This window comes from Pseudophryne corroboree, chromosome 3 (assembly GCF_028390025.1).
Source record: "Pseudophryne corroboree isolate aPseCor3 chromosome 3, aPseCor3.hap2, whole genome shotgun sequence".
In the NCBI taxonomy this organism is placed as follows: Eukaryota; Metazoa; Chordata; class Amphibia; order Anura; family Myobatrachidae; genus Pseudophryne; species Pseudophryne corroboree.
In genome coordinates this window covers 806,868,956-806,892,459 of record NC_086446.1, presented here as the reverse complement: position 1 = coordinate 806,892,459, position 23,504 = coordinate 806,868,956, and the positions used below count along the sequence as shown (strand labels likewise).

Here is a 23,504-nt window from a genome sequence, read left to right as displayed (position 1 = left end):
CCTATTTTCTTTTTCATCCACTAGGGGTCACTGGAGTACTCTTAGGACGTACCAAAGCTTCCCCCGTGGGCGGGAGAGGTGTTTGGCACCTGTAACACTAGGCGGCCAAAGCTAGATGCTGATGCCGCAAACGTATCAAACTTGTAAAAGCGCACAAACGTGTGCACTGAAGACCATGTAGGCGCACGGTCAAGCTGCGTCGTAGAAGCTCCACGACCAGCTGCCCATGACGTTCCCACAGAACCTGTGGGATGAGCTATTACTGATGTAGGCGACTGTAACCTAGCCTTAAGGTAAGCCTGACGTATAGTCAGTTTAATACATCTGGATAAGGTCTGCTGAGAAGCTGGCCAACCCCACTTGGCAGCATCATAGAGAACAAACAACGTATCCGTATTACGAACTGTAGATGTTCGGGACATATAAACGCGTAATGCGCGTACCACATTCAGAGTTCTAGAATGTGCTGTCAACACAGGAACTACTATTGGTTGATTGATGTGAAAAGATGACACTAGCTTTGGTAAGAAATCGGGATTCGTCCGAAGTTCCGCTCTGTCATCAGGAAACACCAAATACGGTGGCTTGCATGACAAGGCACCCAAATTTGAAAAACGCCTTGCCGAAGCTAAGGCTAGAAGAAAAATCGTTTTCCAAGTGAGAAACTTAATATCCACTTGCTGTAAGGGTTCAAAATATGAAGACTGTAAGAAATCTAAAACCAGATTCAAGTCCCATGGCGCTGTAGGTGGAATAAATGGAGGCTGTACTCTGAGGACACCCTGCAGAAAAGTGTGTACCGACGGCAATAGAGCCAATCGTCTTTGAAAATAAATTGACAACGCAGATACCTGCACCTTCAGTGTAGATAAACGCAGTCCTCCATCCAACCCCGTTTGTAAAAGTAACAGAATACGGGATAACTTGAAAGATGATGTCGTAAACTTCCGAGCTTCACACTAACCTATATAGGCACGCCAAATTCTGTAATAATGAGCTGCTGTAACCGGCTTCCTAGCTCGTAACATGGTTGGTATAACCGATACTGTAATGCCCTCTCTTCTTAAGAGGGCGGTCTCAACAACCACCCCGTCAAACGCAGCCGCGCTAAATAGGGGTAAAAGAACGGACCCTGTTGTAACAGGTCTGGACGTAGTATGAGCGGCCAAGGATCGTCTGCGAGTAGTCCGCGGAGATTCGAGAACCAAGCTCTCCGAGACCAATGAGGCATCACTAGTATGACTGTGACGGATCTCTTTTGATCCGTTTTAGCAACTGAGAGAGCAGCGGAAAACGGTGGAAACAGATACACGAGGCTGTACGGCCACGCGATTGTGAGAGCATCCACCGCCACTGCCCTTGGATCTGTCGTTCTGGACACATACTGGGGCGTTTGTAATTGTGGCGAGATGCCATCATGTCCACCTGAGGGTAACCCCACCTGTGGACCAACATGTGAAACACCTCTGGATTTAATGCCCAGTCTCCTGGATAAAAATCCCGACGGCTGAGATCATCCGTCTAGCAGTTGTCCACTCTCGGAATGAACCCAGTCGACAATATCACCTTGTGGTATTCTGGGCAATTGAGGATTCGAGCTACGGGAGCATTGCCATGCGGCTTCTCGTTCCTCCCTGGTTGTTGTGTATGCGACTGCCGTCGCGTTGTCTGACTGCACTTGGCCAGTCTAAGAGCGAAGCATGTAGTGCATTGTAAATTGCACGGAGTTCCAGGACATTTATAGACAGCAATCTGTCGTGATCCGTCTAGAGACCCTGTCGCTGACCATTTTAAACTACAACTCCCCAACCTCTGAGACTCTCGCCCAGAGTAGAGACACCCTCGCCCCCCTGTGGGGAATCAGCCTATGTGAGGGCGACCACTGCTGTTGAAATGGACGCGAGTGAAAACCTCCGAACTGAAGCGCTTCGAAAGCCCATCATTGTTCCTAATAGGTGAATACACAAATGTACCGATAGTGTGCGTGGCTTGAGCACTAATTGTACCAGATGGCGTATAATCTGTACTTTCTGGTGTAGTAGGTAAATTATTTGATTTACCGTATCTGGAATCATACCTAGGAATTGAAGTCGTTGAGACGGAATTAGATGCGATTGTTTTTGAAGTTGACACTGCAACCGTGGTGTACGTTAGCAGCGCAAGTCGGAGGAGCATCTGTTGAGACGGAGCTCTTATGAGCAGATCGTCTAAGTATAGAACGATTGTCACTGCCAGGGATCTGAGATGAGCTATCATCACAAACATCACTTTGGTGAATACCCGAGGCGCTGACAAGAGGCCAAACGGTAGAGCCTAAAACTGTTAATGGTTGTGGCGTATTGCAAAACGCAAGAACCTGTGATGAGGTGACCAAACCGGAATGTGTAAGTATGCATCCTGGAGATCAAGCGCAATCATGCAATCTTGTGGCTCCAAATATGCAAAGACTGACCGCAGAAATTCCATCTTCAATCTGTAGTAAGTGACTTACTGATTGAGACTGCGACGGAGCCCTCCGGCTTCGGTACCACAAACAGACGGGAATAATAACCCTGACCTTGTTGGTGTACCAGGCCTAGAATTAAAAACTGCTGAATCCAGCAGAGACTGAATGGCAACCTGCCAAAACGCCTTCTTGTCGTCCGACAGAGGCAGTCCTGCCTTGAAAAACCGCAGTGGCGGGAGACAGCTTTCTTTTAACCCTAAATAGCGGATACATCCATGAGTGGATGTCTGGAAACCCGGCAAATGTAACGTGTAAAGGCGCGCTCCCACAATTGGAAATTCGAGATGGGCTGGGAGCCCGTCAAGCCACTGGCTTGTTGTGACTTTAGCGCCCTGGCGTTACAAGGCGTGACTGTTTTTGTACCACAGCCCTGAAAAGACTGAAGTCTAAAGGCTTTAAACGCCGGACCAGAGTATTTCCGTCTTGATACCGGAGGAGACAATGGCGGGAATTTGTCAAATTTAGGACCAAAGAACTTCTGGCCTGGTCGTGCTGAAACTAGCGACGATGAAAAGCGAGAAGCGAGCTAACAGGCGGCAGCAGAAGCTGTACAGAGATACTCAGCAGCTTCTCAGATGTGATTAACGATAAATATAACGTGATCGTCATTGTTTCCATACACAGAGCGCCCTAGTGACTCAAATGTATCTTGGGTCTTTATAAGGTTTGACACAAGACGAATTCACCAATGGCGGATTCTCCAATTTAGATGTCACTGTGTGGAAACGGGTAAATAGACTTAAATCTTAGTAAGATATCCTAAATAAGAAGCCCATTGAAGATCTGTCATTTAGTAAATACGACAGATTAGATGTTAGAGGCTCCTTAGTCTCTGTAAATTTCAGAGACTGACTCACTGGTCATTAGCAATGTATGGTTGTCAAAACCCGCACTATCTGACTGCTGGTCTAATGTGCCCTCCTCACTCGTATTTAGCGCTGTGAGGTTTGACATAGAATTGTCAGACTGCAACATAGCAGAAATGATTAAATTATAAGACCAGTTAAATTAACACCCTGGTACCCAAAGTGAAGTTGGACCTTTGGAAAGGCTGAGACTCCTCCGTTAGAGCTGGCGGAGTAACTTCCGAGACTCCGATCTTACCGCTCCTGTCGAGCGGAGTCAATTTGAATTCCCAATGCTTAACATAGGATCTGGGAATGAACCGGCTTCCGGAGTGGAAACCTACAAAACATACTGAACATGTGGTAGATTTATGTACCGACATTGTAGTAAAACTTATTTTTAGTCTGTGCTGGAGCCTTACTCCTTATACAGACAGACAACACAATAGCCAAAGGACAGACACTTGCACGACTCAGTAAAATTTTTACTTAAGGTGTGTAATATATATATATTGTCAAAGTCAGAAAAATATCACGCTGCACGTTGCCATATATGCACTTCATGCGTGTGCACGCTGCATATTTAATCAAAATAATGTATTTTATAAGTTAATATTCCCCTGAGTTCAACAGGTATCAGTGGGTCTCAAGATGGCTCTTTGACCTTAGAGATTCCCCAAACAATAGCTTTCATGTTGGGAGGGCTTCACATGTTCTTATGCATAGTTAAGCACAGGAATAGTAATTGAAGATTAATTGTATTCCGAATCAGTTTCTTTCCCGCAGACGGAGTACAATAGCCTTTAATTACACTAAGCTTTGAGACTCAATGAGGAGAGCCAACACCTGTGTTTACGAATGGGGCTGGGTTTGTCTCCAGAAGAATGATTGCTGAGATGTCATTGTCTCAACTGAAAGTGGACAGTGAGACAGTATTCGCCAAACAATAGCTTCCCACAAGACAGGAATTTGTTAGTCATCACCCAACGTTTTTGCATAACCAAGATCACATGCTCAGCTCACTGATACAGCTAGCCCACATGCTGTGAAAGACACACACTTCCTGTGGTTGACACCCCCCCACAGCTGTAATGCAGGTATGATATATCCACTGGAAATCACAGGGCACACTCACTCACACAGCTACATAGCACCCAGAAGCATGGCTGGCTCATCACCAGGACTGACCTCCTTACGAAGGCTAAGTATTGAATTCAAATGGCATAGAATAGTTTAAATATGTGTTTGTGGTAAAGTAGTTGTGAAATGATTGGCATAGAATAGTTAGTTTGGAGATACAAATGGCTTAAGGTTAATGATGCTTGTGCAGTTGTGTGATTGTTGGGTGTTTGGGATGATACTCTATGAAATCTGTAATGAATTGGAACAGTAGACAATCTGTAGCATAGCATCTCTGGTATACATTTATGGATGGTGATTTATAACAGATTATAGTAGTTTTACATGATACATCTTGCTGAAGGTTAGAAGTCAAAACATACTTCCTTTTGTTACTGTAGTCATGTGCTTGTAGCAATAGCAGGCTGATACTTGAGGGTACCTGGTTATTGAGATACTGTGTTGGCTTGAAATTGTGAAAGGTGATTTAGATGGTTTGGAATTGTAAAATCAGAACATATGCATTATATTGAAGCTTAGACATTTTGGAATATAGTGGAGTCTTATGTCTTCTGCTATGTGATTATGGCATAGGCTTTGTCAATTAAAGAATGCCATGTGTTTGGACTTGCAAATCTAAAATGGCTGCTAGCATTCCCTTTTAAATCATATGTTACAGACTTTGGAATCATGGGAGTTTTTCCCAAAATGGAGTCTAGCTTCTGTCCCATGCGGTATTGTAGGGACCATTGTGTTGTTCCTGTGTGATGTGTATATAGGGACAGCCAGCCTGGGTGAGCACAAGTTTCTCAACACAAAGGTTCTCAACATTGACTAACTGCGCAGCGATCGCTCCCACATGTGTAAATTCTCTGCAGACATATTTATCTCCTATTAATGTTGTAAGCCATCTCTCTCTCTCTCTCTCTCTCCTTCCCCCCTTTAAATGTAATCGTGTCGTTATTGTATTTTATGTGTAGTAATTCGGTTAGGTATTTTATGTTATTTTGGTAGTGTATGACTTGTATTGTATTATTCTTTTGCAATTGAACGTTCATTCTCTTCCTTAAAGGTGTTGTGACCTTAGACCGGTATTAGAGTGTTTATTATATTGCTAAAGGGTTCTCAGAGCGTCACATACGCTCATACAGCTTTTAAGCTAACAAGGTTACACTGTGTTGCATTTACACCTTATCACTGCACAAGGGTTTACAGTATAAGTACATTGTATAAGGTATAGTTATTAAAGTTTAATTCTGTAAGTGTCTGCGATGCCTGTGCTCACACCCTGTGCACAGCGTCTGCTACACTAAGGGCGTACCCTTGCGGTACCTTTTGCGCCAATTGCGTACTGTGTCTCCTAACCTTTTAGAGTGTTTTAAATAGGATAAATATATAGACTTTGTTAATATATATATATATATATATATATATATATATATTTATGGCCGAAATACAGTTCACATGGGCAGCCTATGTGAAACCTGAACCAAAATTCCCACTAACACCCCTGCGCCTCCGGTGGAGTAGAGATGTAGGGCAGGAACCTTCTGGAATTACAAACTGGAAGAAACAGGAAGCATGGTTAAAATGGCCCCCATGCCATGCTTACACTGATAATCACAGGACAGGTTACAATACCTGCTGCAGTGTAAATATAGGCTCAATAGTCTATTATACAGTGATAATCACAGTCTAGTATACAGTGATAATCACAGGCAGGTTTCAATACATGCCTCCAGTGTTAATACAGGCTCAATAGCCTATTATACAGTGATAATCACAGGCAGGTCACAATACATGCTCCAGTGTTAATATAGGCTCTGCCTGCTGACTGCAGTTTAAATAAGAATTTACTCACCGGTAATTCTATTTCTCGTAGTCCGTAGTGGATGCTGGGGACTCCGTAAGGACCATGGGGAATAGACGGCTCCGCAGGAGACTGGGCACATCTAAGAAAGATTTAGGACTATCTGGTGTGCACTGGCTCCTCCCCCTATGACCCTCCTCCAAGCCTCAGTTAGGAACTGTGCCCGGAAGAACTGACACAATAAGGAAGGATTTTTGAATCCCGGGTAAGACTCATACCAGCCACACCAATCACACCATATAACACGTGATAGGAACCCCGGTTAACAGTATGATAACAAATGGAGCCTCTGAAGAGATGGCTCACAACAAAACCCGATTTTTGTAACAATAACTATGTACAGGTATTGCAGACAATCCGCACTTGGGATGGGCGCCCAGCATCCACTACGGACTACGAGAAATAGAATTACCGGTGAGTAAATTCTTATTTTCTCTGACGTCCTAGTGGATGCTGGGGACTCCTTAAGGACCATGGGGATTATACCAAAGCTCCCAAACGGGCGGGAGAGTGCGGATGACTCTGCAGCACCGAATGAGAGAATTCCAGGTCCTCCTCAGCCAGGGTATCAAATTTGTAGAATTTTGCAAACGTGTTTGCCCCCGACCAAGTAGCTGCTCGGCAAAGTTGTAAAGCCGAGACCCCTCGGGCAGCCGCCCAAGATGAGCCCACCTTCCGTGTGGAATGGGCTTTTACAGATTTAGAATGCAGAATGCGCCAGCTGAATAGTGCTACAAATCCAGCGCGCAATAGACTGCTTAGAAGCAGGAGCACCCAGCTTGGTGGGTGCATACAGGATAAACAGCGAGTCAGTCTTTCTGACTCCAGCCGTCCTGGAAATATATATTTTTAGGGCCCTGACTACGTCCAGCAACTTGGAATCCTCCAAGTCCCTAGTAGCCGCAGGCACCACAATAGGTTGGTTCAAGTGAAAAGCTGAGACCACCTTTGAGAGAAACTGAGGACGAGTCCTCAATTCTGCCCTATCCATATGGAAAATCAGATAAGGGCTTTTACAAGACAAAGCCGCCAATTCTGAAACCCGCCTGGCCGACGCCAAGGCCAACAGCATGACCACTTTCCACGTGAGATATTTTAAATCCACAGTCTTAAGTGGTTCGAACCAATGTGATTTCAGGAATGCCAAAACCACATCGAGATCCCAAGGTGCCACTGGGGGCACAAAAGGAGGCTGAATATGCAGTACTCCTTTGACAAAAGTCTGAACTTCGGGCAGTGAAGCCAGTTCTTTTTGGAAGAAAATCGACAGAGCCGAAATCTGGACCTTTATGGACCCCAATTTGAGGCCCAACGTCACCCCTGCTTGCAGGAAGTGCAGGAATCGACCCAGTTGAAATTCCTCCGTCGGGGCCTTCATGGCCTCACACCAAGCAACATATTTTCGCCAAATGCGGTGATAATGTCTTGCGGTGACATCCTTCCTGGCTTTGATCAGGGTAGGGATGACTTCCTCCGGAATACCCTTTTCCTTCAGGATCCGGTGTTCAACCGCCATGCCGTCAAACGCAGCCGCGGTAAGTCTTGGAACAGACAGGGTCCCTGCTGCAGCAGGTCTTGTCTGAGCGGCAGAGGCCAAGGGTCCTCTGTAAGCATCTCTTGAAGTTCCGGGTACCAAGCTCTTCTTGGCCAATCCGGAACCACGAGTATGGTTTTCACTCCTCGCCTTCTTATTATTCTCAGTACCTTGGGTATGAGAGGTAGAGGAGGAAACACATAAACCGACTGGTACACCCATGGTGTCACTAGAGCGTCCACCGCTATCGCCTGAAGGTCTCTTGACCGGGCGCAATATCTTTTCAACTTCTTGTTGAGGCGGGACGCCATCATGTCTACCTGTGGTTTTTCCCACCGGTTGACCAGCATTTGGAAGACTTCTGGATGAAGTCCCCATTCTCCCGGGTGGAGGTCGTGTCTGCTGAGGAAGTCTGCTTCCCAGTTGTCCACTCCCGGAATGAACACTGCCGTCAGTGCTAACACATGATTCTCTGCCCATCTGAGAATCCTTGTGGCTTCTGCCATCGCCATCCTGCTTCTCGTGCCGCCCTGTCTGTTTACATGGGCGACCGCCGTGATGTTGTCTGACTGGATCAGTACCGGCTGGTTTTGAAGCAGGGGTCTTGCCTGGCTTAGGGCATTGTAAATGGCCCTTAGCTCCAGGATATTTATGTGAAGAGAAATCTCCTGATTTGACCACAGTCCTTGGAAATTTCTTCCCTTTGTGACTGCCCCCCAGCCCCGAAGGCTGGCATCCGTGGTCACCAGGACCCAGTCCTGTATTCCGAATCTGCGGCCCTCTAGTAGATGAGCCCTCTGCAGCCACCACAGCAGCGACACCCTGGTTCTGGCCGATAGGGTTATCCGCTGTTGCATCTGGAGATGGGACCCGGACCATTTGTCCAACAGGTCCCACTGGAACGTCCTTGCGTGGAACCTTCCGAATGGAATTGCTTCGTACGAAGCTACCATTTTTCCCAGGACTCGTGTGCATTGATGTACCGACACTTTTCCTGGTTTTAGGATGTCTCTGACCAGAGATGACAATTCCTCGGCTTGTTCCAGTGGAAGAAACACTCTTTTCTGGTCTGTGTCCAGAATCATTCCCAGGAACAGAAGACGTGTCGTCGGGACCAGCTGTGACTTTGGAATGTTTAGAATCCAGCCGTGCTGTTGTAGCACTTCCTGAGAAAGTGCCACCCCCACTATCAACTGTTCTTTGGACCTCGCCTTTATCAGGAGATCGTCCAAGTACGGGATAATTAAAACTCCCTTCTTGCGAAGGAGTATCATCATTTCGGCCATTACCTTGGTAAAGACCCCCGGTGCCGTGGATAACCCGAACGGCAGCGTCTGGAACGGATAGTGACAGTCCTGTACCACAAATCTGAGGTACTCCTGGTGCGGAGGGTAAATGGGGACATGCAGGTACGCATCCTTGATGTCCAGGGATACCATGTAATCCCCCTCCTCCAGGCTCGCAATTACCGCCCTGAGCGATTCCATCTTGAACTTGAACCTTTTGATATAAGTGTTCAAGGTTTTTAAATTTAAGATGGGTCTCACCGAACCGTCCGGTTTCGGTACCACAAACATTGTGGAGTAGTAACCCTTTCCTTGCTGAAGGAGGGGTACCTTGACGATCACTTTCTGTGAATACAGTTTTTGAATAGCCACCAACACTGCCTCCCTGGCAGAGGGAGTTGCCGGCAAGGCAGATTTTAGGAAACGGCGGGGGGGGGGGGGGGCCGAAATCCAGCCTGTACCCCTGATATACTACTTGAAGGACCCAGGGATCCACTTGTGAGAGAGCCCACTGTGTGCTGAAAAACCTGAGACGTGCCCCAACCGTTCCCGATTCCGCCTGAGCAGCCCCAGCGTCATGCTGTGGACTTACCGGACGCAGGGGAGGACTTCTGCTCCTGGGAACTAGCTGTGTGCTGCAGCTTTTTCCCCCTTCCTCTGCCCCTCGGCAGAAAGGATGAGCCTCTAGCCCGCTTATTTTTCTGGGGCCGAAAGGACTGTACCTGATAATACGGTGCTTTCTTTTGCTGTGGGGTAGCCTGTGGCAAAAAAGTCGATTTCCCAGCAGTAGCTGTGGAAACGAGGTCTGAAAGACCTTCCCCAAAAAGTTCCACCCCTTTATAGGGTAAAACTTCCATGTGCCGCTTGGAGTCGGCATCACCTGACCATTGCCTAGTCCATAACCCCCGTCTGGCGGCAATGGACATAGCGCTTATTTTTGATGCCAGCCGGCAAATATCCCTCTGTGCATCACGCATGTATAAGACCGCGTCTTTTATATGGTCAATCGTTCGCAAAATATTGTCCCTATCCATGGTATCAATGTTTTCCGACAGGGAGTCTGACCACGCAGCAGCAGCACTGCACATCCAAGCTGATGCAATAGCGGGTCTCAATATAATGCCAGTGTGTGTGTATATAGCTTTTAGGGTACTTTCCAGCTTTCTATCAGCAGGTTCTTTTAGGGCGGCCGTATCCGGAGACGGTAGTGCCACCTTCTTTGATAAGCGTGTCAATGCTTTATCTACCCTAGGGGGTGTTTCCCAGCGTGACCTATCCTCTGGCGGGAAAGGGTACGCAGCCATTAACCGTTTAGAAATGATCAATTTCTTATCTGGGGAAGTCCACGCTTCCTCACACACCTCATTTAATTCGTCAGATGTAGGAAAAACTACTGGTAGTTTTTTTTTCACCAAACATAATACCCTTTTTTGTGGTACCTAGGGTATCATCAGAAATGTGTAAAACATTTTTCATAGCCTCAATCATATAACGGGTGGATCTATTGGAGGGTACACTCGTCTCATCATCGTCGACACTGGAGTCGGTATCCGTGTCGACATCTGTATCTGTCATCTGAGGTAGCGGGCGTTTTATAGCCCCTGATGACATTTGAGACGCTTGGACAGGCACAAGCTGAGTAGCCGGCTGTCCTATGTCGTCAAACCTTTTATGTAAGGAGCTGACACTGTCACGTAATTCCTTCCATAAGTCCATCCACACTGGTGTCGACCCCGCAGGGGGTGACATCACATTCACAGGCATTTGCTCCGCCGCCACATCATTATCCTCATCATACATGTAGACACAGCAGTAGCGACACACAGCAGACACACAGGGAATGCTCTTACAGAGGACAGGACCCCACAAAGCCCTTTGGGGAGACAGAGGGAGAGTATGCCAGCACACACCAGGGCGCTATATAACACAGGGATATCACTATACAGAGTGTTTTCCCCTATAGCTGCCTATAATATATATACTGCGCCTAAATTGTGCCCCCCCTCTCTTTTTTACCATTTCTGTAGTGCAGGACTGCAGGGGAGAGCCAGGGAGCTTCCTTCCAGCGAAGCTGTGAGGGAATAATGGCGCCAGTGTGCTGAGGGAGTTGGCTCCGCCCCTTTTTCGGCGGGCTTTCTCCCGCTATTTTATCGTTTCTGGCAGGGGTTAATATACACCTATATAGCCTCTGGGGCTATATATGGTGTTAGTTTTGCCAGCCAAGGTGTTATTATTGCTGCTCAGGGCGCCCCCCCCCAGCGCCCTGCACCCATCAGTGACTGCAGTGTGTGGTGTGCATGAGGAGCAATGGCGCACAGCTGCAGTGCTGTGCGCTACCTTGGAGAAGACAGAAGTCTTCAGCCGCCGATTTTCCGGACCACCTTCTTGTTTCTGGCTCTGTAAGGGGGACGGCGGCGCGGCTCCGGGAACGGACGACGAGGTCGGGTCCTGTGTTTGATCCCTCTGGAGCTAATGGTGTCCAGTAGCCTAAGAAGCCCAAGCTACCACTTAGGTAGGTTCGCTTCTTCTCCCCTTAGTCCCTCGTTGCAGTGAGCCTGCTGCCAGCAGGTCTCACTGAAAATAAAAAACCTAAACTATACTTTCTTCTAGGAGCTCAGGAGAGCCCCTAGTGTGCATCCAGCTCAGCTGGGCACAGAAATCTAACTGAGGCTTGGAGGAGGGTCATAGGGGGAGGAGCCAGTGCACACCAGATAGTCCTAAATCTTTCTTAGATGTGCCCAGTCTCCTGCGGAGCCGTCTATTCCCCATGGTCCTTACGGAGTCCCCAGCATCCACTAGGACGTCAGAGAAATATAGGCTCTCTATTAATACCACCTATAGATATGGCAGCCTGTCATGCTATTCTTTCCCTTACATTTTCCCCCTTGCAGCACGCTGTAATCAGCCAGGTCCCCCCCCCCCCCCCCTTCCCCCTGTACTCCCTGTAGCGCTGTGTGTCAGCGGGGAGCCGGGAAGCTCATTGCAGGGAGGCGAGGGACACTTATTGCAGAGCAGCGGAGGTCGGCTGGCCGGAGCCGCGCGTAGCGGCTTCCGGCGTCGCTAGCCGAGATGCGGCGGGTCTCCCCTCTGAGCGCTGGCACTTGCAATACAGCGCTGACGGAGCGCCAGGGGCGGGCGGACGGAGCGACTGGACGGAGCGGCTGGGGCGGGCCGGCAGTATGAGCGGCGGTGAGCGGGCGGCATTACAACACGGACCCCACACAGCAGGGCGGCAGCCTGCGCTGACCGCCCCGTTTCCCCAGCATACCTTGTTGTAGGGAGGCCTGCGACGGGCTTCAATCTGTAAGCTCCGAGCTCTTCAGTTTATGGCTGCGACGGGGCTTCTATCTGTAAGCTCCGTCCAGCTGTTGCAGGAGGCAGTGGGCTGCCTGTGGCTGTGAGGGTGCTCTTTGTGAGGACAGACACGCCATGCGCTGTCCGTGCAGCGGCACTATCCCGGACCCATGTTTTTACAGAAACTGGGAAGGGATGTGCTAAGTGAAAAAGTAAAAGTAAAAATTAAAAATTAATAAAATCTTCAACTAAGTGTGGGAACTCCACACAAGCCTTGTTAGTGCTGTGAGCACAGAAAAAACACTGAGGTACTCGGGGATATGGAGGGGTGGAGAGTTCTAAATTTAAATATTCAGTGCCTTTGTTCTGCTAAAGCCGTCCATATCCCAAGAGTACTCCAGTGACCCCTAGTGGATGAAAAAGAAATAAACAATACAACTATTTTGGTTTACCCAAGAATGTTAATGTTTTGAAATACAATTTATATATGAGTGGTGTGCAATAAGTCTCCGGCTGTGCAGTGCATAGGTAGACACAATCTGGCTGTGACCTGTAATCTCAGACTAGAGTTCCTGTGAAATGTCTGGGCACAGAGCCTGTATATAAGCAGCACACCGAAGATGTCCGCATGTTCCCTTCCTTCACAAACTCGTTATGGAGCTCAGCAGAAGCCACTGGAGATCCATGATTTTCTACCACTACAAGAGTGTTCTGCGGCAGCAGGAGCTTTCTAAGCACCTGCGAGATACTTTTGTGGAGGAAGCACCATCCTGCACCTCTGCGTTTGAGTGGTTTGCAGAAGTTTGGCGCCGTCACCAAAGACAACGTTGCTGCCGTGCGGGCCACAGTCGAGGGTGACCATGGCTCAGTTAGAGAAGGAGGTAGGCATCTATCTGCTTGAAACTACACAAAAAAGCTTGGCTTGAGCATGGTTTCTGTATGCTGAGTGCCCCATCATCTGACTTGAGAGCAGGAGGCGGCTCGGGTGACTTGGTGCCGCAATATGCCGGCTATTTGATGGCAGTCGCTCAAACTCTGGGAGATTATCAGTGGCGATAAATTCTAGATCTACAGTTTTGACCCCCAAGACTAAATAGACTGTTGTCCCCAGCTGGAGGTGCGCCACCATAGAATTTCCAACATGAGCGCCATGTGGCCAAGTAAATGGTGACTGGTTTCGCAGCTAAGACTGGTCATGTAGCTACCGTACCAGCGCACAATCACTGGGGACTGGTGCACCAACCAATGCTTGCTGCAAGTGCATTTCCAGGCGCCATCCAAGAACTTGCGCTTGTGGCCTTCTCCAGCACAGCAATGCACCTGCCCAGGAAAGTGGTGGATTTTCTGGCCCATGAATGCATCCAGGAGCTTGGACATCTGTCGTACAGTCCAGATTTGGCACCCTGCGACTTGTGTTCCCACAAATAAAGCGCAAGATGTGTGGGAGACGTTTTGAGGCACCAGTAGCGACATTGATCCAGCATCTAGACATACCTACTTTAAACTGGTCCAGCTGCTTCACCAAGCGGTTTGAGGGCATGCAACTTTGCATAGGCTCCTCTGGAGAATACTTTGAAAAAGAGGAAACGGAGGGAATGACATCCTCAGCTGCACGTTCCATGTCATCCTTAGAACAGCTACTTGCCTTTCTCTGGCGGGAATAGAACTGAATGACATTGCGTCCATTTCATGATGTCACATCCCTGCTACTTGCATTCAGTAAGGAGAAGGTAAAAGTTGATGTCTTTAAAGGCTTTACTGCATGAAAGAAGGTGGTACCAGGGGTATACGTATTATATTTGTTAACAATGTGAACATTCCATTTATTGCCCACACTACATGAAGTTATGAGAACAGCAGAGGTTATACGCGTTCTTCCATTTTGGTTTCTTCAATAGCTTGCAGTGACTCGAGGTTCCAACAGCCTCTAGGCAGGCTCTGCCCTTACATCAGGTCTTCTGCACCAGGGACCAACTCTTCACCCAAAGCAACATGTTCTATCTATCAGGGTGCAGTTGTTGAGCGCTGTTCCTAAGATGGAAGGTAGTCTCTAACAATGTAGCAGAGAACAAAACTCTTCCTTATGTAGTATATTGCTACCATTCCACATTCGCTGCAGATAGAACTAGAGCAAGGTCCATCTCTGACTAGTTCAAGGGTCTGCGCTTAGTCCCGACTGGCATCAGACACTGGAACCCAACGTTTTATGGTACTTCAGGAACATAGTCCAGTTATTGATGCTGTAATCAGGATTTTGGTACTTACCGATAAATCCCTTTCTCCAATTCCACAGGGGCCACTGGACCTCTGTAAGAGGTGACTTACACCAAAGAGGTTGCTTCTAGCCACAATCACAGCTACCTAGTGGATGGGAAATCTACACGCCCTATAAGAAGCCTTTACCGACACATTAGTCTTGTAATCTAATCCTACTCCCTGCCAAGTTACTTTACACTTCCTGTTCTAATCAGGAACGCATACTCCCAGGGTGCACCCCAACAGTTCACTGCTAGGTAGGCGGGCCAGACCGTTATATAGCAGGAGAGAGAAAGAGAGGGGGGGGGCATTGGGCAGAGGAGTAATCAGAGAGGGCAGTGGGGCAGGAGAAGGTAGACTGGGCGGGGAAGAGAAGGCAGAGAGGGAGGTAGGGCAGACCAGCAGACAGTGAGGTGGCAAGGCAGGGCACAGTTAAGTGGGGTGGGCCACAGCAGGCAGAGAGGGAAGTGGAGGTGAGGCAGAGAGAGAGAGAGAGAGGGGGGGGTTGGGCAGAGGAGTAAACAGAGGGAGGTGGGGCAGGAGAAGGTAGACTGGGCGGGAAGAGAAGGCAGTGAGGGAGGTGGGGCAGGAGAAGGTAGACTGGGCGGGGAAGAGGAGAAGGCAGTGAGGGAGGTGGGGCAGGAGAAGGTAGACTGGGCGGGGAAGAGGAGAAGGCAGAGAGGGAGGTAGGGCAGACCAGTAGACAGTGAGGTGGCAAGGCAGGGCACAGTTAAGTGGGGTGGGCCACAGCAGGCAGAGAGAGAGGGGGGTTGGGCAGAGGAGTAAACAGAGGGAGGTAGGGCAGGAGTAGGTAGACTGGGCGGGAAGAGGAGAAGGCAGAAAGGGAGGTGGGGCAGGAGAAGGTAGACTGGGCGGGGAAGAGGAGAAGGCAGAGAGGGAGGTGGGGCAGGAGAAGGTAGACTGGGTGGGAAGAGGAGAAGGCAGAAAGGGAGGTGGGGCAGGAGAAGGTAGACTGGGCGGGGAAGAGGAGAAGGCAGAGAGGGAGGTGGGGCAGGAGAAGGTAGACTGGGCGGGGAAGAGGAGAAGGCAGAGAGGGAGGTGGGGCAGGAGAAGGTAGACTGGGCGGGGAAGAGGAGAAGGCAGAGAGGGAGGTGGGGCAGGAGAAGGTAGACTGGGCGGGGAAGAGGAGAAGGCAGAGAGGGAGGTGGGGCAGGAGAAGGTAGACTGGGCGGGGAAGAGGAGAAGGCAGAGAGGGAGGTGGGGCAGGAGAAGGTAGACTAGGCGGGGGAAGAGGAGTAGGCAGAGAGGGAGGAGGGGCAGGAGAAGGTAGACTGGGCGGGGAAGAGGAGAAGGCAGAGAGGGAGGTGGGGCAGGAGAAGGTAGACTGGGGGGGGGGGGGGGGGAGAGGAGAAGGCAGAGAGGGAGGTGGGGCAGGAGAAGGTAGACTGGGGGGGGGGGGGGGGAGAGGAGAAGGCAGAAAGGGAGGTGGGGCAGGAGAAGGTAGACTGGGCGGGGAAGAGGAGTAGGCAGAGAGGGAGGTGGGGCAGGAGAAGGTAAGACTGGGCGGGAAGAGGAGAAGGCAGAAAGGGAGGTGGGGCAGGAGAAGGTAGACTGGGCGGGGAAGAGGAGAAGGCAGAGAGGGAGGTGGGGCAGGAGAAGGTAGACTGGGCGGGGAAGAGAAGAAGGCAGAGAGGGAGGTGGGGCAGGAGAAGGTAGACTGGGCGGGGAAGAGGAGAAGGCAGAGAGGAAGGTGGGGCAGGAGAAGGTAGACTGGGCGGGAAGAGGAGAAGGCAGAGAGGGAGGTGGGGCAGGAGAAGGTAGACTGGGAGGGGAAGAGGAGAAGGCAGAGAGGGAGGTGGGGCAGGAGAAGGTAGACTGGGAGGGGAAGAGGAGAAGGCAGAGGAAGGTGGGGCAGAGCAGTGGGCAGTCATGTGGTGATATGGCATATGCTATTTCCCTTTACTAATAGTATAATATGAGGATGAAGAAGGAATACTTTCCACGGATCCTGTCAGGGCCATTGCTGTAACTTTTCTGAACACAGGAATTCTAGAGCAACTGCTGTGAAAGGCCTGCCCCAGATGAACACATTCCTACATGATGGAACAAGGACACCACTGCGCATGTTTAAAAGAAAGTCTAAGGGCACATTACATGACGGCGTTTGCATCCTCCTGGGCCTGCAGAGGAGATATATGGGCAGACGCTACATGTGGAGTGGTCACCACGGCACACCTTTACCGGACATGTTCCTGGTGGGACGTCTGCTGCTGACCTTCAACAAGTTACTCCATTACAGGAACTCTTCTGTTGCTGCATAACGAGTGTGCTATGATTAGTTAATAAAGCATGGGTCGCAGGTCCACCATCCTACGCTGGAGACATAAATGATGTCATACTGGAAGAACTTACCAGGTTTTGATATCATTAAAAGTTTATTGGAGTTTAGAAATGGGTCCAAAAAAATAAAAATATTGTAGTGGAAAGATAATATGGTTTCTGCGCTTCCACACAGAGCGACACCAAGCGCTCCCATTCAAACTCCACCACCAGCGGGTCACTCCGGCAACTACATTCTTACCATCGCATTTCATCCGGTAAAACGGCACAATGCAACATGTTACAGGGTTTATTAACATCTGTTTTAGAAAGCGCTTGAACATAATATAAAAACAAAACAAAAAAAAAGCCTCCCACACAAAGCTCAGGATGAAGTTACGCAAAGCAAAAAAAACAAAGTTATATATTAAAAAAAAAAAAAATTAAAACATTTTTAAACAAAGAATTTACATAGTAAGTCAAATTAGTCAGAATAGGAGAGATGATAGAAAAGAAACGTTTAGAGAACTGAAATTAAGGCTTCTCCTGGAATAGGTTCAACTCATTGACCCCTTTCAAACCCAAGTTAACTTTGGAAACACCATTAGGACTAGAAAACACATCTACAGTGCAGCATGCTGGGTAAGTTTATATACACACACATCGTGTCCCATTAATAGGAAGAAAAATCAGATTAGTAACAGGCGTGTGGAGAACAGTGTCCTTCATACCCATGACGTTCAGGGTAACGCTACAGAAATAATAAAGCTACAGGGCGCCCGAGAACTGAAGAGACGGCCATATTGGATGTACAGTATCATGTGCTCGGCCGCCGGCTGTGTGCGCAAGTACAGTCTTGTAGAAAACTTTCCTACTATATACACGGCAGATATATATATATTGCTACTGAACGAGAGCAGGTCATTGTCCGTAACAAGAAGACTCATCTGTTCAGCGGTTATGAAGAAGACAATCTGAGATCCTTCAGCCGGCAGCGCTGTTGACTACAGACCAGACGTGTGACTATTCCGCCATGTCACAGCAATTATTGGAAACTAGCAGCACAATCAAGACATTAGATTAGGGACAGGACCAACGCAAGCCCCCTTACACCCCCCGTGTCTGCACCGACACAAACCCAGACCTGTTAAAAATCAGCCAGAGACTTTAAAAAGTAAAAAAAAAAGAACTAAAAAGTGACAAGAATTTTGCCAACTGGATAATTTAGTCTCTGCCCAGCTCTCTCAAATGGCTTTTATTATGTACATAAAAGAAACTTGGATTTTAAGACCAGTCCTGAACTCCAGGGTGGGGGAATGGGGGTTTCTTAAAAAGCAGAAATCTAAAAAGTAATGTTCTTTAAAGCTGACAGGAGCTACAGGTTCCAAAACGATTTGAGCTTGAAATAAATATTGTGTCTGTGGATATTCCCCTCTTCTTTCCTCCGGTAAATGAGCCAGCGCGGGGCTCGGACGTGTAGAAAAGTTCTTCTCACTGCGTTTGGTAACTGGCCATACTGTACCCTGAGGGGTTTTGTATCACTGGTGGGCCCTGTGCTTGTGGTGGAGGCTGGGTGCCGAATCCACCCATCCAAGTAGCGGATTGGGATTGTCTACAATACAAGGGAGATAAGGAATCCGTCACAGGACAAGGGATACACATCCCATTACCCACAATGCTCCGCCAGACTTACTCTACTCCAAAGCCTTGTTGGTTCCATGCTTGGCCATACATGCTGTAAGATGGCACTTGCCAGCCATTGGGCACATATTGCCCGTACTGCTGGGGGCTCCCGTACACCTGGTTCCACTGACCCCACTGACTGTAGTCCACCTTGGAGAGAAAACACCAGCGTTATCCAGATATTTGTGGCTCTGGGATACGTACACAGTTCACTCCTCCGTTACCGTCTCATATATCTGACTCATTTGCTGTCTCGCTGCGCAGACTGGACTTCACCTACACCACAAAGCCTGAACCCAAGTCACAGGGCAACCGCCACATCTGCGTCCCATGCACTGTACGGCTGAACCTGTCCTGTGCATCCAATCACTTGCCAAATAATGCTGCATTTATACAGGCACCACGTGGGCTTAGCCTGCACTCTCATCAGACCTGGGTTTGGGTTACTCAGACAACTGACTTTCGTCTCCGGATTATCCCCACGTCAATACATACGCGACACAAAAGGTCAGCTGCCTCCCGCTGACACAAAGTGTTCCCAGTAACCTACACGACAAACTCAATCTACTCCCCCCCCCCCCCCCACCAATGACAAGTTACCTAAACCATCAATTCAGGGTATCCCCGACAAACATGCAGCTGGTAGATCTAGGTCTTCCTATAACTGCCTGGATCCTGGCTCAGAGAATAAGGTGCCCTGGCTATACACTCGCCCAGTACTCCTCCATGTTGGCACAGAGCATTAGGGCAGGCAGCACTATGTCTGGTACCTGCTGGAAATTCTTTGTCATGTCCGGTGTCTCTTTGCCCCAGTAACACTTTACTACGTGACCTTCTATGGTGGTTCCATTCACAGACACGATGGCATGTGCCGCACTGTCATGGCTGGAGAACCTAAAGCACACAGGGAACAGATACGGTCAGAAACTATCAACCCTGCAATATAATCTGCACCTGGGCCTAGGATGGTACAGCAGTTTCTATAGGTACAAGTCCGCAGACACGTTACTACAGCCCAATACAGTTACAACATTTCACCATTTGTGTGTTACAGTGGAAGATACATGAAAGTCTTCAGGTGGGAGTATAAGCTTCTGTTACCAGCTCAGGGCACAGATGAGAACTGGCAGCATTAGGGACTGGTTCCGTACACCATACAACAGCCGACCCTACTCACCTAACAAAGGAGTAGCCTTTCTCAGGAAAAACTCTGATTTCCATGATCTGTCCAAACACCCCAAACGTCTGGCGCATCAGCTGATCTGGAATAAACGCACAATGATCTACCTCACGCAGAGAAACGTGACCACACAGAGTATAACATATGTCATGCAGCTTCCCATTCCCAGCTAGCAGGATCCGCGACTGGCTGGACCATTATATGTTGGCCATGTGCAGCTGTGGGCCGCTGGTGTGTTCTAGAAATCAGCATAGATAGGTAATAATCTAACAGAAGATGGTATTATCCGTCACATTAGTACATCTCAAACAGATATACAGCAGGTCCTGCAGTGCCTACTCTCACACTAGTGATATACAGATCATCTCTCTCCACCCTCCTCTCCCAACAGTCAGAGCGTCCGATGATGTATGAGCGAGTGGGGTCTGCACTGATACAGGGGGATGCAGAGGAAGGGGGGGGGGGGGGGATCAGATAAGAGAGTGGGGTCTGCACTGATACAGGGGGATACAGAGGAGGGAGGGGGGATCAGATAAGAGAGTGGGGTCTGCACTGATACAGGGGGATACAGAGGAGGGGGGGGGGGGATCAGATGAGAGTGGGGTCTGCACTGATACAGGGGGATACAGAGGAGGGAGGGGGGATCAGATAAGAGAGTGGGGTCTGCACTGATACAGGGGGATACAGAGGAGGGAGGGGGGATCAGATAAGAAAGTGGGGTCTGCACTGATACAGGGGGATACAGAGGAGGGAGGGGGTATCAGATAAGAGAGTGGGGTCTGTACTGATACAGGGGGATACAGAGGAGGGAGGGGGGATCAGATAAGAGAGTGGGGTCAGCACTGATACAGGGGGATACAGAGGAGGGAGGGGGGATCAGATAAGAAAGTGGGGTCTGCACTGATACAGGGGGATACAGAGGAGGGAGGGGGGGATCAGATAAGAGTGGGGTCTGCACTGATACAGGGGGATACAGAGGAGGGAGGGGGGATCAGATAAGAGAGTGGGGTCTGCACTGATACAGGGGGATACAGAGGAGGGAGGGGGGATCAGATAAGAGAGTGGGGTCTGTACTGATACAGGGGGATACAGAGGAGGGAGGGGGGGGATCAGATAAGAGAGTGGGGTCTGCACTGATACAGGGGGATACAGAGGAGGGGGGGGGGATACAGAGGAGGGAGGGGAGATCAGATAAGAGAGTGGGGTCTGCACTGATACAGGGGGATCAGTTAAGAGAGTGGGGTCAGCACTGATACAGGGGGATACAGAGGAGGGAGGGGGGATCAGATAAGAGAGTGGGGTCTGCACTGATACAGGGGGATACAGAGGAGGGGGGATCAGATAAGAGAGTGGGGTCTGCACTGATACAGGGGGATACAGAGGAGGGAGGGGGGATCAGAAAAGAGAGTGGGGTCTGCACTAATACAGGGGGATACAGAGGAGGGAGGGGGATCAGATAAGAGAGTGGGGTCTGCACTGATACAGGGGGATACAGAGGAGGGGGGATCAGATAAGAGAGTGGGGTCTGTACTGAAACAGATGGATACAGAGGAGGGAGGGGGGATCAGATAAGAGAGTGGGGTCTGCACTGATACAGGGGGATACAGAGGAGGGAGGGGGGATCAGATAAGAGAGTGGGGTCTGTACTGATACAGGGGGATACAGAGGAGGGAGGGGGGGGATCAGATAAGAGAGTGGGGTCTGCACTGATACAGGGGGATACAGAGGAGGGGGGGGGGGATACAGAGGAGGGAGGGGAGATCAGATGAGAGTGGGGTCTGTACTGATACAGGGAGATACAGAGGAGGGAGGGGGGATCAGATAAGAGAGTGGGGTCAGCACTGATACAGGGGGATACAGAGGAGGGAGGGGGGATCAGATAAGAGAGTGGGGTCAGCACTGATACAGAGGAGGGAGGGGGGATCAGATAAGAGAGTGGGGTCTGCACTGATACAGGGGGATGCAGAGGAGGGGGGGGATCAGATAAGAGTGGGGTCTGCACTGATACAGGGGGATACAGAGGAGGGAGGGGGGGATCAGATAAGAGAGTGGGGTCAGCACTGATACAGGGGGATGCAGAGGAGGGGGGGATCAGATAAGAGAGTGGGGTCTGCACTGATACAGGGGGATACAGAGCAGGGAGGGGGGATCAGATAAGAGAGTGGGGTCTGCACTGATACAGGGGGATACAGAGGAGGGAGGGGGGATCAGATAAGAGAGTGGGGTCTGTACTGATACAGGGGGATACAGAGGAGGGAGGGGGGATCAGATAAGAGAGTGGGGTCTGTACTGATACAGGGGGATACAGAGGAGGGAGGGGGGATCAGATAAGAGAGTGGGGTCAGCACTGATACAGGGGGATACAGAGGAGGGAGGGGGGATCAGATAAGAGAGTGGGGTCTGCACTGATACAGGGGGATATAGAGGAGGGAGGGGGGATCAGATAAGAGAGTGGGGTCTGTACTGATCCAGGGGGATACAGAGGAGGGAGGGGGGATCAGATAAGAGAGTGGGGTCTTGCACTGATACAGTGGGATACAGAGTAGGGAGGGGGGGATCAGATAAGAGAGTGGGGTCTGTACTGATACAGGGGGATGCAGAGGAGGGGGGGGGGGATCAGATAAGAGAGTGGGGTCTGTACTGATACAGGGGGATACAGAGGAGGGAGGGGGGATCAGATAAGAGAGTGGGGTCTGTACTGATACAGGGGGATACAGAGGAGGGAGGGGGGGATCAGATGAGAGTGGGGTCTGTACTGATACAGGGGGATCAGATAAGAGAGTGGGGTCTGTACTGAAACAGGGGGATCAGATAAGAGAGTGGGGCCTGTACTGATACAGGGGGATACAGAGGAGGGAGGATTAGATAAGAGAGTGGGGTCTGTACTGATACAGGGGGATACAGAGGAGGGAGGGGGGATCAGATAAGAGAGTGGGGCCTGTACTGATACAGGGGGGATACAGAGGAGGGAGGGGGGATACAGAGGAGGTAGGGGGGGGGGATCAGATAAGAGAGTGGGGTCTGTACTGATACAGGGGGATACAGAGTAGGAGGAGGAGAAGGGGGGGGGGGGTCAGATAAGAGTGAGGTCTGTACTGATACAGGGGGATACAGAGGAGGGAGGGGGGGGGGGGGGATCAGATAAGAGAGTGGGGTCTGTACTGATACAGGGGGATACAGAGTAGGAGGAGGAGAAGGGGGGGGGGGTCAGATAAGAGTGAGGTCTGTACTGATACAGGGGGATACAGAGGAGGGAGGGGGGGGATCAGATAAGAGAGTGGGGCCTGTACTGATACAGGGGGATACAGAGGAGGGGGGGGGGGGGGGAGAGATACAGAGGAGGGAGGGAGGGGGGGGGGATCAGATAAGAGAGTGGGGCCTGTACTGATACAGGGGGATACAGAGGAGAAAGGGGGGGATACAGAGGAGGGAGGGGGGGGGGGGGGGGGGGATCAGATAAGAGAGTGGGGCCTGTACTGATACAGGGGGATACAGAGGAGGGGGGGGGGGGAGAGATACAGAGGAGGGAGGGGGGATCAGATAAGAGAGTGGGGTCTGCACTGATACAGGGGGATACAGAGGAGGGGGGGGGATCAGATAAGAGAGTGGGGTCAGCACTGATACAGGGGGATGCAGAGGAGGGGGGGGGGG

At 49.9% G+C, this 23,504-nt stretch overlaps 1 protein-coding gene across 2 annotated transcripts in view; it reads right to left on the bottom strand.

Annotated features, from left to right (window-relative positions):
- Window positions 1–17,087: 17,087 nt before the first annotated feature.
- The window catches only part of TIAL1 (TIA1 cytotoxic granule associated RNA binding protein like 1), an 86,364-nt gene continuing 79,947 nt past the window's right edge, over window positions 17,088–23,504 (bottom strand). For both annotated transcript variants that reach the window (XM_063962700.1, XM_063962701.1), the window contains 4 exons: window positions 19,851–19,935; window positions 19,444–19,567; window positions 18,684–18,823; window positions 17,088–18,602 (listed from right to left, as the gene is read on the bottom strand). In XM_063962700.1, coding sequence (XP_063818770.1) covers window positions 18,482–18,602; window positions 18,684–18,823; window positions 19,444–19,567; window positions 19,851–19,935 — 470 coding nt within the window. In that variant the 3' untranslated portion in view covers window positions 17,088–18,481. The remainder of the gene's footprint in view (window positions 18,603–18,683; window positions 18,824–19,443; window positions 19,568–19,850; window positions 19,936–23,504) is intronic.